The 16,684-nt window shown below is 40.0% G+C and overlaps 1 protein-coding gene across 2 annotated transcripts in view; it reads left to right on the top strand.

Moving 5' to 3' along the window:
• The window catches only part of ntn2 (netrin 2), a 64,910-nt gene extending 49,617 nt beyond the window's left edge, over window positions 1-15,293 (top strand). For both annotated transcript variants that reach the window (XM_047376782.1, XM_047376783.1), the window contains exons 4-7: window positions 4,842-4,991; window positions 7,846-7,899; window positions 13,187-13,261; window positions 14,207-15,293. In XM_047376782.1, coding sequence (XP_047232738.1) covers window positions 4,842-4,991; window positions 7,846-7,899; window positions 13,187-13,261; window positions 14,207-14,592 — 665 coding nt within the window. In that variant the 3' untranslated portion in view covers window positions 14,593-15,293. The remainder of the gene's footprint in view (window positions 1-4,841; window positions 4,992-7,845; window positions 7,900-13,186; window positions 13,262-14,206) is intronic.
• The last annotated feature ends 1,391 nt before the right edge of the window (window positions 15,294-16,684 follow it).

Raw genomic sequence — 16,684 nt, 5'->3', positions numbered from 1 at the left:
AGAAGATTCCAGGTGGGGGTACATGCATAGATTATATCTGGTGTTCAGGCTTCTCCCTCATTCAGAAGAGATGCATGTTTGCTTCCATAAGATATGAGTGCATTTGCATGGTTGTTTGTCCTGTATGTTTCTGTGTTGCCCTGTGATGTGACAACTTGTCCAGGTACCCCGCCTCTCTCCCAGTGACCACTGGAGGCAGCATCAGCCCTGCTTCAGCTTCAAACAGTTTTTAGCTAACTGCTATGCTGCCCAACCTCCGTCTCCAAGCACGTGGTATTCCAAACTCAGTCAGCCGAGCTGGTTCCACCGTTCTCTATACATTGTTGAAGGGCTAAAGAAAAACTTCATGGAGCCTAAACTAAAGTTAGTTTTTCTGGAGCAAGAAAGGTTGCCATCAACGTGCATGCAGCCAGTCTGGAACCTCTAGTAATGCTGGTTAGTAAACCACAATGTGAATATCAGTAGCAAACATTTCCATATAAGTAGGGATGATTAAGATCATTTGGAGTCTTGGCTTTAGTGCTGCCCCTCTGAATAAATAATGTGCATGTTAGCCTTTAAACATGAGTTTCCTTATAGATGAGTCAAGATATGTATCTAAAATATACTAAATTGGAAATATATCCACTTTTAGGCATTTTATTTTGCCTTGCAGCAAAAGGGTCCTGGGTTTGAACTGCGTATCCATTCTTTCTGTGGTTTCTCTCCCAGCGCTCCGGCCTCCTCCTGCCGCCCACAAACATGAGTTTAATTGGTCCCCCTAAATTGTCCATGGGTATGTGTGTGTGTCTGTATGTGTGCATGGCTGTTTGTCGTGTGTATCTCTATGTTGCTTTGTGATGCACTGGGGACCTGTACAGGCCGTACCCTGCCTCTCACCTAATGACTACTGGAGATAGGGACCAGCTCCCTGTAACCCGCAAGGAGGGGATGCTTTGATGTACTCTGGATGCTTCACTGAAAGTCTGTTGAGACAGTGCAGCTCACAGGACTTCAGTTAGCTTATTTGTTTTAAGAAGGGTTGACCCTGAAAAGTAAAAAGGTGTCTGAAAGGTTCACTGGGTGCCATGCTCTGGACGAGCAAGTGGACTGCAACTGGACCATATTAACTGGGATTGTGCAACATTTTGTGCTTGAGTTGTAGCTGTCAATATGTAAACTGACTTAAGATTGAAAAAAAATCTTGTACATTTGGCAAACTTTGACTTAAGGAAACAATGAATTTGTGATCTACGTTGCATACTTTGCATGGCACTATTTCTTATGAAACTCATGGAGGTATAATTACACGAAATAAACATGTTTTAGATTAAACCCGCATGTATCCACTACCACAAATTGCAGTATATTGATATATATATATATATATGTGCTAATTAATCTTATGTTTGAAAATGTAATGCCTTGCTAACAATTAGGATCAGTGCCATAATAGTAGACCTAATAAGAAAATACTTGCATGTATAAGTTTAGCATTAACAATGTATTGAAATATTTAAAGGCATATATTTCCTATGATCAGGGAAAAGGAATAGGTTGTAGTTTTTCACAATGCTTTACCTTTTAAGTTTGGTTTACCCTCACTTATTTCTACTCTGACTTTCATTTTTTTCCTCCAAAGATTTTTATCAAGCTAATTCTCAGGCATCCGAAAGAAAAAAAAGTTACTTCGCTTCAGGAAGCCTGAAATTAACAGAAGTGTTTTGTTTGATCCATATTTGCCCAAATCATCGTCCACCACCAATAAATTCAGACAAAGAGCCACAAATACCACATGCACAGATGCCTGCATCAACGGTAATCTGCTGAACTGCACAAATGCCAGTCAGAGGACCTCCAAGCCTAAGGCAGTGCCTCTTGTCACATCTGTAGTCACACAGGCTTGAAAAGTCATCAACATCTGAGGTTGTTTTTATAGCTTCTTAACTGGCTCTAGCCCATGCACATAAAAGTCCAGAAAAAAAGGTCTGATGAGGAAAGCCGAGTCTGGAGAGTGACACCAGCAACCATCCCCACCCCCATCGAGATTCTGCCCCTCAAACCCCAAGCATATCTGGCAGTGGTCGCAGTTTACAGAATAATGTAGACATTGACAATAAACTATGAAGTCTTCCCCACCAGCGCATATTTAGAAGGGGGAGGTGAGTATGCCGAACATAACTCACATGTTGTTTATGCTGACCTGGTTGATACCCCTGTGCTGCTCGGTGTTCATTGCGGAAACAATGGCCTGTCAGTGCTTTACCGCATGTCTCGGCAGGCAGGATGGATCAACAGCAGAGGATTATCTTACATATCAAATAACCCGGGTTTATGCCTTATGTGTTCTGGACACATCATTTTATAGACTGAGCAAACATAGAGTCAAATCAGTTTTACTTAAAATAGCTAAAACCTTTGCTGCTTCTTCATAATGGTTCTTAATTATAGAGATGTAAATTTTAGGCTTCTGGGTGTTGTGGCTATAAAAAAGCACTGGCAGCAGCTTGATATCTGACTGATGGATGAGGGTAGATGTCTGGTTACTGCAGACCAAGAAACAGACCCTTCATATATTGTTTCTCACTTCACAACATAGTATTATTGTTTTAGACTAGTACGAAATTTTATCAATTGTTATCAAAGGTTAGATTTTCTGGCACAGTTTGCATGACTCTAAAAGTGGTGGGGCGGGGGGTTGCATAAATTCTCAGGCTTTGGATTTATAGCTTCAAATAGAAAACAATCACTTTGACACCTGTGGACCGATTAGCCTTGCAGGAAAAGGCAAAATGTTTCTGGGCTGCAGTTAATCTTTCCGTACCCTGTCGCCAGATGCACACAATCACTCCCGGGTCAGATTCTGCCATTTAAACCCCCATAGGCCCGGTCAACAGATGGTATAGTCCTCTGCTTTTGTTGTAGCTACTAAAAAGAAGTAAGAGGCATGCAAACACGGTCATAGTTATGTTAGGTGGTGAGAAGAAGCTTTGGCATGTCAGCAGATGCTTTTCTGCAAAGCCATATCAGTCACTGTTTGATTACAGGGTTTTCCCCAGAAAATGGAATTTTAGACAGTTATGCATTTTTTCTTTGATAAAATTCAACAATTACAAATTTTGTATGAGTGTAGTTTTCAAAAAGTCCCTGATAATAAAAGGGAAGACAGTTCAGACTCTGTTTTTATAGGAAATGTGTTAAATTAGATGATGTGAAATTAAGTCACAGTTGCATGTCAATGAATGTGGTATACAGTGCCTTGCAGTATTTATACCCTTGAACATGTTCACATTTTGAAATAAAAAACACTAATTCTAATGTATGTTATTGGGATTTTATGTGATAGACCAACACAAAGTTGCTGAAATTTCTTTTACCAAACGAAATTTTAAATGTGGGTTGTGCATACAGTGTGCTTTCAATTAACTCTGACACTTCCAAATAAAGTCCAGGGCAACCACCTTCAGGTGTCCCCTAATTAGTAAATTGAGTCCATCTGTGTGTAATTTATTTTTAGTATAAATGCAGCAGTTCTGTGAAGCTGCCAGGGCATTCATGGTGAAACATGGTGGTTTGAGCATCATGCTGTTGGGCTGATTTTCTGTAGCAGGGACAGGGAAGATGGTCTGAATTGATGGGAAGATGAATGGAGCTAATCATCAAAAAAAAGTCCTGTTAGAAGGTAAAAAGGACTTGAGACTGGGATGGAGGTTCACTGTTTAGCAGCGTGACACTAAATATACGGATCATTCTTGTGTTAGAATGGACCAGTCAAAGTCTAAACGTAAATCCGATTGAGAATCTGTGATTAAATGTGAAAATTGCTCTCTACAGACACTCTCCATTCAGTCTGATGGAGTTTCAGCTATTTTATAAAGTAATTTCAATCTTTAAATGTGTGAAGGTGGTGGAGACAAACCCCAAACACTAATTAACTGACAGCTGTAATTTTAGCAAAAGATGGTTCTACAAAGCGTTTACTCAAGAAAGCTGAATACAAACGGTGGTGGGCATTCGTATTCAGTTTCTTGAGTAAACGCTTTGTAGAACCATCTTTTGCGAAAACTTTTCAGATTGCATTTTTTGTTTTAAATGAATTCCCTATATGGTGACATTAGAGAAACTATGAGATAGTTGGATTTGTTTTTTTTATTCTGCTGAGCTCATGAGATTCTCCGTTTTGGCGATGCTGAAGCAAACAGTTTCTTATGTTTCCCTCACATCCGCTCATTCATTTCTCACTCTGATGAGTGGCTCACTCCCTCTTCCTGTCATCCTCTCTGCTTTCTTGTAAATATCTGTCAAAGTGCTTCTGACCAACACCCTGGATCAAGTATCTAACAACTTTTTGGTGCCAAAAAAGCCTCCTTTTGGATAAAGTAGCCTAAATAAATCATCCAGAACCAGAAAAACTAAGACAAGTCTTGCCAAAGCGAGGTGAGTGGAGCACTGCTTGTTGCTGTTGGCATTTGCTGGGCATGGACTGAACTTTCGGGAAGTGATGAAATAGCACACAGCATGTGTCACCAGTCAGTGTTTTGGAGCAAGGAAAGAAGCAGAAAGGAGAGATGAGGGTGCATCATCACTCATCCTTTGGGCTTTCCATCAATAATTTATTGAACGTGTTGCTCACCCTCCGTGTCACTGGCTCTTTCACACAAATTATACAAATTTCAGAAGGTGAAATGCATTAAAACCCACCAGCCTTGAGGTTTCTAGTGTTCAAAAGCATCAAATTACTCCATTGTGTAATGTTTTGGCAGCAAATTCAACCAACCAGTTTGTATATTTTTCATGTCTCCTCTTCCTTGCATTAACACTCTTCTTCCCTCTTCACACCTGTCCTCAACACCTAACCCCAGCCTGTGACTGCCACCCAGTGGGCGCCGCAGGCAAGACATGCAACCAAACCACCGGACAGTGTCCATGCAAGGACGGCGTCACTGGCATCACCTGCAATCGTTGTGCCAAGGGCTACCAGCAGAGCCGCTCACCTGTGGCCCCCTGCATCAGTGAGTGATCGATGTACAACACAACACACAGATACTGGTCACCACTCATGTTTAGCACATTATTTTGTCATTTCATCAGATTTCCAGCGACTCTTTGAATAAAACTCATAGAAATTGACGACAACCATTGTGAGGGGATGAAAGACATGCAGATTCTCTGATTACCAAAGCAGGTTTTCCACACACAGCTGGTTTAAACAGAAAAATGTAAAGAAATAAAGAAAGTTATTGTGATTTCAAGTGTTAGTCACTGGAAAGATGGTATGCAGATCCATAACAGCTGCTACTGTTATTCCACTCTTATGTAGTGTGTGTGTATGCTCTATGTGCTTTGGATCTGGTGTTTAATTTCCTGTGACAAACGTGTGTGTTTGTTTCCATGCGGGTTATGAATTTTACCAGTGGCCTGGCACATGCGTGCATTTGTAAGTGAGGGCAACTCTCCACCACACTGAGTGCCACATTGCACACCCACAGACTGGAGTCAAATCCTGCCATGCCTCCCAGCACCAGAGCTAGTACTGGGTGCCACATGGTGCCATGCTGGTTCTCTCACATGCAGCTCTGGAGCAGATGGCAGATGGGTATGAAGGAAAAGACAACTGTGGACACGGTTGGCCAATTACACATGAGTCTGAGTAACATGGATCTGTCTTGTAAGAAGAAGAAAAACAATAGATGTTCATTTAAATTCATGTTTAGGTTTTTAAGCAAAATACATGGCAGGATCTACTGCATATAAAGTGCCTTGCAAATGTATTCATACCCCCCCCCCCCCTTTCACATTTTTGCAACCACTTTAATGTATTTTATTTGGATTTTATGTAATAAACCAACACAAAGTAGTGCATAATTGAGAAACGGAAGGAAAGTAATACATGGTTTCAAAATTACACAAACGTTTCACAAATTAAAATGTGTAATGTATGGTGTACATTTGTATTCTGACCCCTTGAGTTAATCCTTTGTAGAATCGCCTGTACAGCTGCGAATATTTTGGGGTATGTCTACACCAGCTTTGCACATTTAAAGACTGAAACTTCTCCTTTTCAAAAAAGCTCAAGCTCATTCAGATTCAATTAAGAACTTCTATGAAAATCATTTGTCAAGTCTTGCCACATATTCTCAATTGGATTTAGTTCCGGACTTTGACTGGGCCATTGTAACACGTGGATTTGCATGGATCTAAACCATTCCACTGTAACTCTGGCAGAATGTGTAGGTTTCTTCTGCCCCAGTCTCAGGTCTTCTGCAGCCTCTAATAGGTTTTCTTCCAGGATTGTCCTGGATTTAGCTCCATCCATCTTCCCATCAACTCAACCAGCTTCCCTGTCCCTGCTGAAGAAAAGAAACCCACTACCATCTTCCATTTTGGACATAGTTGTTAGCTATTTGCTAGACATAGAAAAGAAAATGGGACCTATACTGTATGTGTACACTTTCCCAATTTTTATTTGTCTAGAAAGGAGAAAAACATTTATTATTTTCCTTCCACTATCACACAAAATCCCAAAACACACATTCCAGTTTTTGATTCAGTGTAGCAAAATGTGAAGAACTTCATGCATGAATGCTTTTTCAAGGCACTGGGCTTATTATCTGAATTCTGCCATGTATATTTCTTTTTTTTTTTTTAAATGGCCTCATGGTAGTCATTTTCACCTCCTGAGGCTTCTGTTCCCCAAGACGAAAGACAAGCCCATTAAGCAGCCAATTAGTATGATGGCAGCAGCCCATATCCAAATGATCCTTTCATCATCTGTCCATCTTCAGAAGATGAGGCCATGAGGGCTCAGGGACTCCGAATGGCTTCTAGCAGCTGCGCCTGCCGGCACAAAGCCTCTGTGCACCCTTGTTTGTTTTTGTTGGCAGGGTGTCCATAATTTTAGAGAGACAACTGCTGCGCTTGCCTCAAAACAGCTTTCCAAGAATCACCCCCTCCCACCACCACCACCACCACCTCTAACACACTCCCACTTGCTCGGCTGAAAACCCTCAACCTCCAAATCTAATCAAAAGCAGATCCTCTGGGTGGATGCAAAGCCAGCGTTCCGGTAATTCTCCTTTACGGTAAAAGCAGAGGACCCGTTGTTAGCATTAGCATTTGTATTGGAGAGTTGCATACGATTAGAGCCGAGGTCCGTGAGGAATTCCACAAACCACTTTCAACGTGCAGCCAGCGGGCACATCAAGCAAGGGGGCTGCATCTGTCTCAAGATGATCCAAGCAAAACTGCTCCCCGTGCCATCTGTCCATCTGTCTGTACCTTCTCACGTGGAGATTACACAGGAGTGTTAACCCAGCCTCTGCTGGGGGACATGAGACTGATCTGGCGCACCTTTCTGTTTTAATCTGTGTGCCACAAAGAATCAAATTCTCACTTAAATAAGTGTTTTTAAATGCATTTTCTTTCCTTCGCTGGTGTGAGACTCTGGTTTGAATTGCAGCTGATTTAATTTAACTTGTATAATCCGAACCCCACCTTTTATTTTTTTTTACGTTTAACACCCTAGTAGTCTGTGCCAGGCTTAGGTCTTCATCTCCCCACCAATAAGTGTCCCTGTCGGTCTGTCAAAATGAATCTGAGAAAGAAATGCGTGTTTTCATTTGCAAAGCTGACGTAAATTTATCACAATCCAAACCTGGTGTCTCTTTTTCTTCTATTCCTCTTTGGTTTTTGTTTTTATATGGATATAGTCTCTTCTAATGACTTTATACGTTTGTTTCTGTAGCTGTACATGCTCATTTAGGCTCTAAACCAGTTTCTTTTATGCTTTTCTGAAAGCTATGGATTTCCATTTACCAGTGAACCTAATTTGCATGACTTGTGTGTGTGTGTGTGTGTGTGTTTCAGAAATCCCTGTGGTCAACCCTACAGCTGCGGTGAGCAGCACGGAGGAGCCAGCAGGTTAGTGTAGTCTCTCTGCACCTCACCCATAAGCACCGCTGCTTTACGAGAGGAACAAAAACATATTTCTCAACATTTCTAGACATGAGTTTTAAGGTGTGGAATAAATATTAATGCAGGGCGGGTCTGAATGTTTGAAGTTATGAGCGCAGAACGAGTGCACTGGGGACGCCAGGATTTTTCCATTGTCTTAAAACTGTGTCTCCTTGGCAGTTTCCACAACTGCTGGCCCTCAAGTTAGCGGAGGCTTGCTGTGCAGCCAGTGGATTGGCTGCAGAGGTGATTACTTACAGTATCGCGGCAAAATAAGATGGAAGTTGGAGTTCTGAGGTGTGAAAAGAGAGTTGGCAAATGATTTGGGGGAAATTTGTTCAGTCACTTCTTTTAACTCTCCAACTTAGGCTTCGGTCAATTACCTTGTCCTTATTTTTCATGCAGTGGCTGTTTGCTTTGAATGGTGGTGGTGATTTGGAAATGTTGATTCATTAGTTGATTTATAGCATATCATCACTAAAATCTGCAGATTGTGCCCCCCACTTTGTCACCGGTACTTGACACCAGAGCATTTTCAAAGCATAACAGTTATTGTTTTTATACCTTTGCTTCTAAAACACGATACATATTTATGAATCTCTAACTGTCAAGTTTTACTTTTTAGTTGGATTCAACTTATGATTTGTGCGTTCTTACATTTCAAAAACAACACTTGGAGAGTTCAAGATATTTTTAATGACTAGATATCTTGGCTGAAGTTGAAGGTATCTTGAACCTTGAAACACGGAAACACAAACAATGAACACGTTATTATATAACTACAGATGAGTCTGTGAGCTATTAGTTCTAAAATACAGAAAAATGTTTCCCATTAAAGAGGACCTATAATATGTTCTCATATTTCCCCATCCATATGCAGTATGGTCAAATGTTACAGTGTTGCTGTTTATCGAACATGAGGCCAGTTTTCTAAATAGTAAATGCTTATGAAAGGCAACTGTTCAGACTCTAGACGGTTTATAACTTTTGTTTTAACAATCGTCCTGAAATCAGTTAAGATTGTTTTATGCTCGTCTACTCTAAATTTACGACATCCACAAAGTCAGTCGAGTTCGTCATTTTCCAGACTAAATCAGGAAACCTGGTAATAAAAGTAATTCACAGTGAAATATATACTCAGCTTTAATCTTTGATCATCTAGATGTTGATCATGTAAAGTCAGTGTCCTGTATAAATATAATCTACTGACGGCAGCCAACTATAGGTTGAAAACCATGCTTATGCTTCTTGATCTGATCTCAGCTTTTGATCCAATCTCTGGTGATATTCTCCTAGAAAGATTTAATCAGTTGGTGTCACTGGCTCTTCACATGTGTGGTTTAAACCACACCTCCTGGATCCATAAAGCATGCACAGATAAACTGTTTAAAATCACATACTCCCTGATTTCTCACTGGTAATCCTCAGGGCTGAGTTTTTTTGCCCTCTTCTGTTTATTTTGTATCTTCAGTTTCTCACTGTCCTAGTTCTTCCAGTAATGAATCGATGACTACCAACCAGTAGCTCTGACATTTGATGTAATCAAATGTTTTGTGAAACTGGTCCAATGTCACTTGATCCTCTGCATACAGAGCTAATACATCACTTGTATCTTATTGCCGTATTTTTGGTGTACGTGGTCATTTGTATATGATGCCCCTGGTCAGACCAATCCATTTAGTCAATTTTAGATATTTAATTAGAAGGGAATTATGTTCTCTTATTTTAATTGCCACACTTACCAAAGCATTGAATATAAAAGAAATCAAATTTTACACTTCAGATTTTCAAGGCGGCTTATTCTGGTTGTTTTAGCCTTTGCGGTTAAAAAAGGGGGCAGCTTTGTCCTATTTACTTCTTCCTTTACTTCTTCCTTGGGAAAATGTTAGCGGGTCTAAGAACACAAGTCACTGATTGTCAATTCATCCCAGTTTCTACAAAACAAACCAGAAAATTCCCCCATCATTCTTCTTCCTAAACTACCAGACAAGAACCTTCACCATCAGGAACCTAAAGCTTCTCGAAATCTTTTTGTGTAAGGGGGCGGTGGATGCAATTTGTCCTTGTCATGGCACAGTGAAAGGGGGATCTCTGGAGCCAATTGTGCATGTTGCCAGTTAGGGTGGCCTTCTGGGTCATTGGGTGATTCACCATGAACTTTTCCAGGTGAAGAGCCAGCATTAAACTACTCGTCGTGATAAAATACTGTTCAGAGACCAGATTTATCACATGACCCAGTTTCCACTATGATATGCTGCACCCAAACACATCCTCACATTGTTTTCTGATGACGCCATGCACGGATCAGACACATGCTTTTCTCACACCACGCAGAGTTGTGTGTGAAAGCATTAGTCTGATCTTTAATCTAAAATATCTTTAACAAATTCCTATGTAACTTAATTGACTTTAACTATAAAACAAATTCAGAGCGCTTAAATATCAAATAGATCTAAATCTCTACTTCCACCTTCCTCAACACTGCAATTTGGTCGTTCTTCCTTTTCCTTGGCTAATAAAATCTCCAGCATTATGATGCATAGCCAAGTCTGCTTGGTCATTTTATTGGCTCTTTGCTCCTCTGTTTCTTTCTCCTGCTTAGTCATTTCCTCCAAAATAGTCAGACCAACTCCCTTACATTTAAGCATCATGAAAAACCTTCATGTCTGTTGCCTCAGAAGATGATTTCTGTGTTTTTCTTTGAAATATTTAGTTTCCAGTATTCTTTTTTTTTTTACTACAAGGCTAATGTTTGAAAGGATGGTGCTACGCAGCGCTAGCTCAGTGGTGGAGTGTTCATCTTCCCATTAGCAAGTTCAGTTTCAATCCCTGCCACATGTTGAAGTGACAAAAACACTGCGCATTGTCCAGCTAATGCTGGAAAACTAACATCTAACATCAGGTTTTCCTTGCACGCCACACAAACATGTAAACAATAGCACCTAATGGTTGTTTTGGAGTCTCTGTGACCCCAATATTCAACTTTATGCTGCAGTTCTCTAACAGTAGATTGATTTGCAAGGTTTTGTCTTATTATCCAGTTTGCTATGAATGGTAGGAAGAACTTTGGTGCTTGTCCAGCCTTGTTTCCTTGTAACCATCTGCTGATTTATAATGATCAAAACATAGAAACATCCTTTATTGTCCCACCATGGGGAAATGTATTCATGTGTACCAGCAGCAAAATAGAAGGCAAATAGAAGCTTTCAGAAACACTCAAAGGTAAAAAAAAATATATAAAACAAAACAAAAACAGACTCTGCAGTAAAGGATAATTTACAACATAAGAAAAATACTGTACAGTTATTAAAATAGCATACTCAGATTAAAAGAAATGTGCAACTGAGGAGCGTAATTTAAAAACTGTACAAATCATTCATCAGACTATTAACAAAAAGTGAAAAAACTGTGCAAATAACAGCTGGGAAGTAAAAACTTTTTGCGTTTGTTGGGAGCACTGATGGTTATAGAGTCTGCTATAACCATCAGTTGCTGGGAGGAAGGACCTGCGATAATGCTTCTTTGTGCACCTAGGATGAAGCAGTCTGTTACTGAAGAAACTCTCCAGTTCTGAAACAGCTTGGGGTGGGAGACATTGTCCAGCAGTGTTATTTTTGGGCCTTTTTGTCTAGTCATATTAAGACCCTACAGAATGGGATGCGTTGTTAATTAAAGGTTTCTGTACAATTTGGTGTACATAAAAAAATCAAGTAGAAATTACAAAAACCGATAAGGTAAATTTATTTGCAAAGAATTGCAAAGGTTCCGAAAAAAAAACCCGAGGTTCTGGTTATTATGTTTGAAGCAGTAATTTCTTTTATAGAATATTTAGTTTTTCTATTTTCTGCAGTGTGAGATTATGCTCCTGCAACAAAACAGAAATTCAAGGCTGTTTGAACATCTTATAGTAATCAAAAGGCTTCACTGAACTGACTAAAATAGATTAGAAAAAGAAGAATTTGTAGTTTGCGTCCATTATTTTGAAATCTCCCCAGCATTGAGCTATTTCAATGGTTTTGCAGCCTAAATAACTGAAACCAAATTTCTATTATTTATAAAATCCACTGGCATCCTGTCAAGTATGAACCTTTCCAAATAATCAGCAACATCTCTCACTATCTCGTCGCTCCTCCACTATTTATGATTCATACTGGACCACGGCATTGAATTTTATGGTCCTTATTTTGCAACATGATCACATTCATCTTTTTTTTTAAGTTCATTGAGTTTTTTTATCATCTATGTTTTTGACATTTCCTCTGCTCTTCCCGTGTTGATAGAAAATGTTCTTTGCAATCACACAGAGAATCGGAGCTTACGTCGTTGAGAGGACCAAATAAATATTGCAAGATTTCCAGAAAACAAACCTTTGGAAATAATTACATGCATGTGCTCTGGAGCCTTTGAAGGATTTTATATCTGAATGAACTCATCAGCAAATTTCTCCATCCACGAGAAATGGTGTACACAGTGATCAGTGTCAGCAGTAAACTGTATTTAATAACTTCGTCATTTAACATTCAATAAGTGCTGGGTTGTTCCTTAAATGAATAAAATCTGGGGCGAAATGGTTCAAATTGAATGAGATGTTTGTTGACTAATCAAACCATCAGTCAAGAAGAGAATTGAAATCAACCATTAGATTTACTTCAACTGTCACGATGATAACTATAACGTCTCATCACTGGCAAGCCAAGCAAAAATGGTCGGAGGTCATTCCCTCAATGTGTGGTCTAGTCGTCATACTGGCAGCCGAAGCCTTTTCCCATTTATCCAACCATGAGCTGCATCTAGAAAGCTCTGTCTTTCCTCAAGTCACCAGAAAACATGTCAAACTGAACACGCTTACCAGTCTGGTAAGTTTCACTGTTATATTTTCACACACAAAACACAAAGTAATTCTTTCTAATGCCACAATTTTGTTTGAACGCTTTGGCACTGCCAGTGAATTCAAGCTCACGCCCTATACAAAATTTCCACACATATAAAAAATGTACCAGCATAGTGGTAAATCATGCATTTGTTGGGTTTCCTATTAAAATCCTGGTTTGCATTAATCTACAGAAAGAAAAGTTTACTTGTGTTAGCACTGTTGGCAGCGATGTTACAGGAAGAAACATGTTCACGGCTTTCTGTCACTTTTAGAGCTAAAGATTTCAGGAATGCATGGGTTGAAGGATGTCAGTGACTATGAGGAGGGTCTTAACAGTCAAAGTTTCTTGAAAGTAAAAGTTGGTTGTCCTTGTCTTTGCAGATTGCGAGTCCTATTGTAAACCAGTGAAAGGGAACCTTAAGATCAATATGAAGAAGTACTGCAAAAAGGACTATGGTAAGAAAGTACAACTATCATGTCATAGTTAATCCAGTTTCAGTCAGATGTTTACATGGATTCATTGTTGACACTGAATGCCATCATTCATTTTTTGACCTTTAATGATGTTAGAACCATTGTTTTATAGGGTGATCATAACAATGTCAGATTTGAGTGATTTTTAAAAAGAAGAAGTTGGTGCACAATGTGAACTCAATATGAATTTTCTCCAAACCAAGCAGGGTCAAAATAATGCATTTAGACTCAAATATGTATTTACACCCCCACTTTTAAATTAATATCCCTGAGCAATTTGTAGAGAAACCACACGCTTTGTAGCCATTGGCAAGCTTCTAGCATGATTTCAGCTGGATATTTGACCACTGTTCTTATCCAAGTGTTAAGATTCCTGGCGTAAACCAGATTTTTAGGCGTGGTTCGTTATATTTCAACGGTGGTGCTATATATTTATCAGGTTAAGGTCCTGGCCATTGCAAAAGATTAATGCCAGTCTGGGTTATCCATTCCACAGGCAGTTTTAATGTATTTGGTATCATTTTCCTGTTGGAGCACCTGATTGCTCAAACCTTACCCAAAATGTCTTTTAACAACTCAAGAAACACCTAGGCTAAAGCTTGCCATAAACTGCAAACTGTTGGGACAATTAAAGCAACTTAATTTAACATGGACCTCAAATTCAGGACCTTCAATATGACTGGAAATTGCAGAATCCCATGTGGACATGCCAAATTGTTTCTGTTCAGATGTTCTGGCTTCCTTCCACAGTCCAAAACATGACTGTTTACTCTAAATTTCCCTTAGGGATGAGTGTGTGCATGCATGGTGGTTTGTCCATTAATATGACAGACAGGCCCATGATGAGTGTAGAAAAACCTAAGCTGGAACTGTACATATCAGTGCTGGTAAAAATGACCTTATTGAATCTTCTAACTGTTTTCTCAGCGGTCCAAGTGAATGTGCTGGACATGGAGATGGTCGGGGACTGGGCCAAGTTCTCGGTCAGCATCGTGTCCGTGTACAAAAGCCGTGGAGAGCCCTTAAAGAGGGGCGACAACATCCTGTGGGTACACATGAAGGACCTGGCCTGCAAATGTCCAAAGATCCAGATGAGCAAACGATTCCTGGTGATGGGAGGCACTGAGGGAGGCACGGGCCCAGTGGTGGGTCCAGGAGTCGGGCCTGGAGGAGGGGTTTCCAGTCCAGGGACAGAGCGAGTAGGCCTGGTGGCTGATAAGAACAGCCTTGTGATCCAGTGGAGGGACGTTTGGACAAGACGTCTGAGGAAGTTTCAACGCAAAGAAAAGAAGGGAAAATGCAGCAAAGCGTGATGTAAAAGCAGTGCCCATCCATACCTCTCTTCAACACAAGCCTTCATGAACTCTTACTGTTTTTCCCTGAGTCAGTTCTCTTCCTTTACCATGGGAACACTACGCATACAAAGACAGCTGCATGTACCTTCCTTGTTTTAAGGACCAATGTTTTGTGTACATTATATAATTATTTTATCTTTCTTTCAAGGACTGTCTCTGCAATGCCAATTGTCTTTTTCTCCAATTGGTTTGCCTTAAAAAGGGACCAATTAAAAAGGGTTTGAGTTTTAGACAAAAGCAGGCACCATTCATTAATAAACAGCAGAAATGTTCAAATGTCCAACGCTTACATCCATCTGACCTCTGACCTCAAACTGGTACAAGTGACTGTCTTCTGCTTCTTTGCTTTAGTGCTTTATGTACCACAAGACTGACCACGAGTGTTCACACTCAACACTTTGCTGAGGACATAATTTCACAGTGATCATCATTTCCTGAGATGGACTGACTTCAGCAACCGCTTGGCCACCTTACTGGACCATAACATGACGTTCAGCACAGAAAATGGGCCTACTTGCTCTGAGACTTTTTGTTCACATTGTTCGACTGCACCTAAGAAACTTTTGTCCCATGAGGAACTAAGGGCTCCCCTACAAGGGACATTTCTCCCTAGCGAACCTCAGTCATACCACCACTACTGCTGCTGCTGCTGCTGCTGCTGCTGCTGCTGCTGCTGCTGCCACGAGACCGTCCTCACAGAATAAACTGCTCATGAGAGATTTTTGTATCTACAAGTATGTGATGCCGTTGCTCATGACAGTTTTAATTTCTCACATGACTTCTCAGCCCACCCCTATCTTGATTTGCGGTTCATCTATTTGGATCATTGTAGGCAGAATAGACCCTGTTTGTGCATGAGAGTCAGATTCTTCTCTGAGGCTGTGCCTCTTCACCACTAGTCCCTCTCACAGATCCTGACTCATACCATGTTACTTCTTTGTTTTTTTGGACAAAAGATGAAGTGACATGGACAAATGGCTGGAATTTCAAAACAATGCAACATTTCCAGAGATGTTTTGCTTTATGGATAATGTCTTCCGCTGGTTGCCGTCTTCCAGATGTTGCTGTTGACCAACATTATTTTCATGCTCTTTCAACGTCTTAATGTGTCTGAAGACTGGCAGGCTCCGCTTGCCAAAATAAGAGACTGAAATGAGGGTTTCTTTTCATGCAGTACAAAAATAAGAATTAGGCAGATAAACATCACAGACATGTTTTTCTCCATAGTGTGTGTTGTCAGCATGAATGAGGCTGGAAACTTTTTAGCTCTCACTGATTGTATTATGACATGAAAAGATCATGTTCTGTCTTTCTGTGCTTTTTTTAATATATATATTTGCATGCTTGTGGCTTCTTGCTAACAGTTAGCAGAGCGGGAGCCGAACCAATACAAATCTGAGGATCCAAAGGAAAACTTTCCAAGTCGGCCTCCACCACTTGTTCACCCTGAGGCATATCATTGTCATTTCTCTGCCAAATAATTAGATTCAGTTTTTATATTCAATTAGGAGACCAAGAAATGTATGGCTGCTCTCAAGCTGTTTGTTATTTCACTTCCTAAAGGACATTTCCTTGTGTTTAATTTGATATCGATAAAGAAGGCATCGGAGGTGCATATTAAAGGTATAGTTCACAATTTCTGAGATAAAGTTCTGTTAAAAGTTTAGAAGCAGTTTGTCTCGATTTAAATCCAGATCAGTTGGTCCTCTCCCATCTTAAAACAATTCTATCTCCAAAACATCGTAGCGATTTCTGCTAACCGTATTTTATTAACTTTTAAAGTTTTGTCATGTTTGCAATGGGCAGTTATTTAGAAAGAAAATGGTGATTATTTACGCAGAAAATTGAGATAGGAGGGCTGTGTGCCACAAATAATCTTGCTGCGTGAAACTGGCTGATATAAACGTAAAGCTGTATATAAAACAAAGGAGTAATTAATGACTGAAAAACCTGTTAACATCACCAATTACCAAGTTAAATTTGTGGTTTATGTCACTGTATTAATAATGCATTATAAACTGAGTTTGAACTTTCTGTGAGCTGCTGTTCA

Source organism: Girardinichthys multiradiatus, chromosome 10 (assembly GCF_021462225.1).
Source record: "Girardinichthys multiradiatus isolate DD_20200921_A chromosome 10, DD_fGirMul_XY1, whole genome shotgun sequence".
NCBI lineage: Eukaryota > Metazoa > Chordata > Actinopteri > Cyprinodontiformes > Goodeidae > Girardinichthys > Girardinichthys multiradiatus.
The sequence above is the reverse complement of the archived record's forward strand: the minus strand, read 5'-3'. Positions and strand labels throughout refer to the sequence as shown.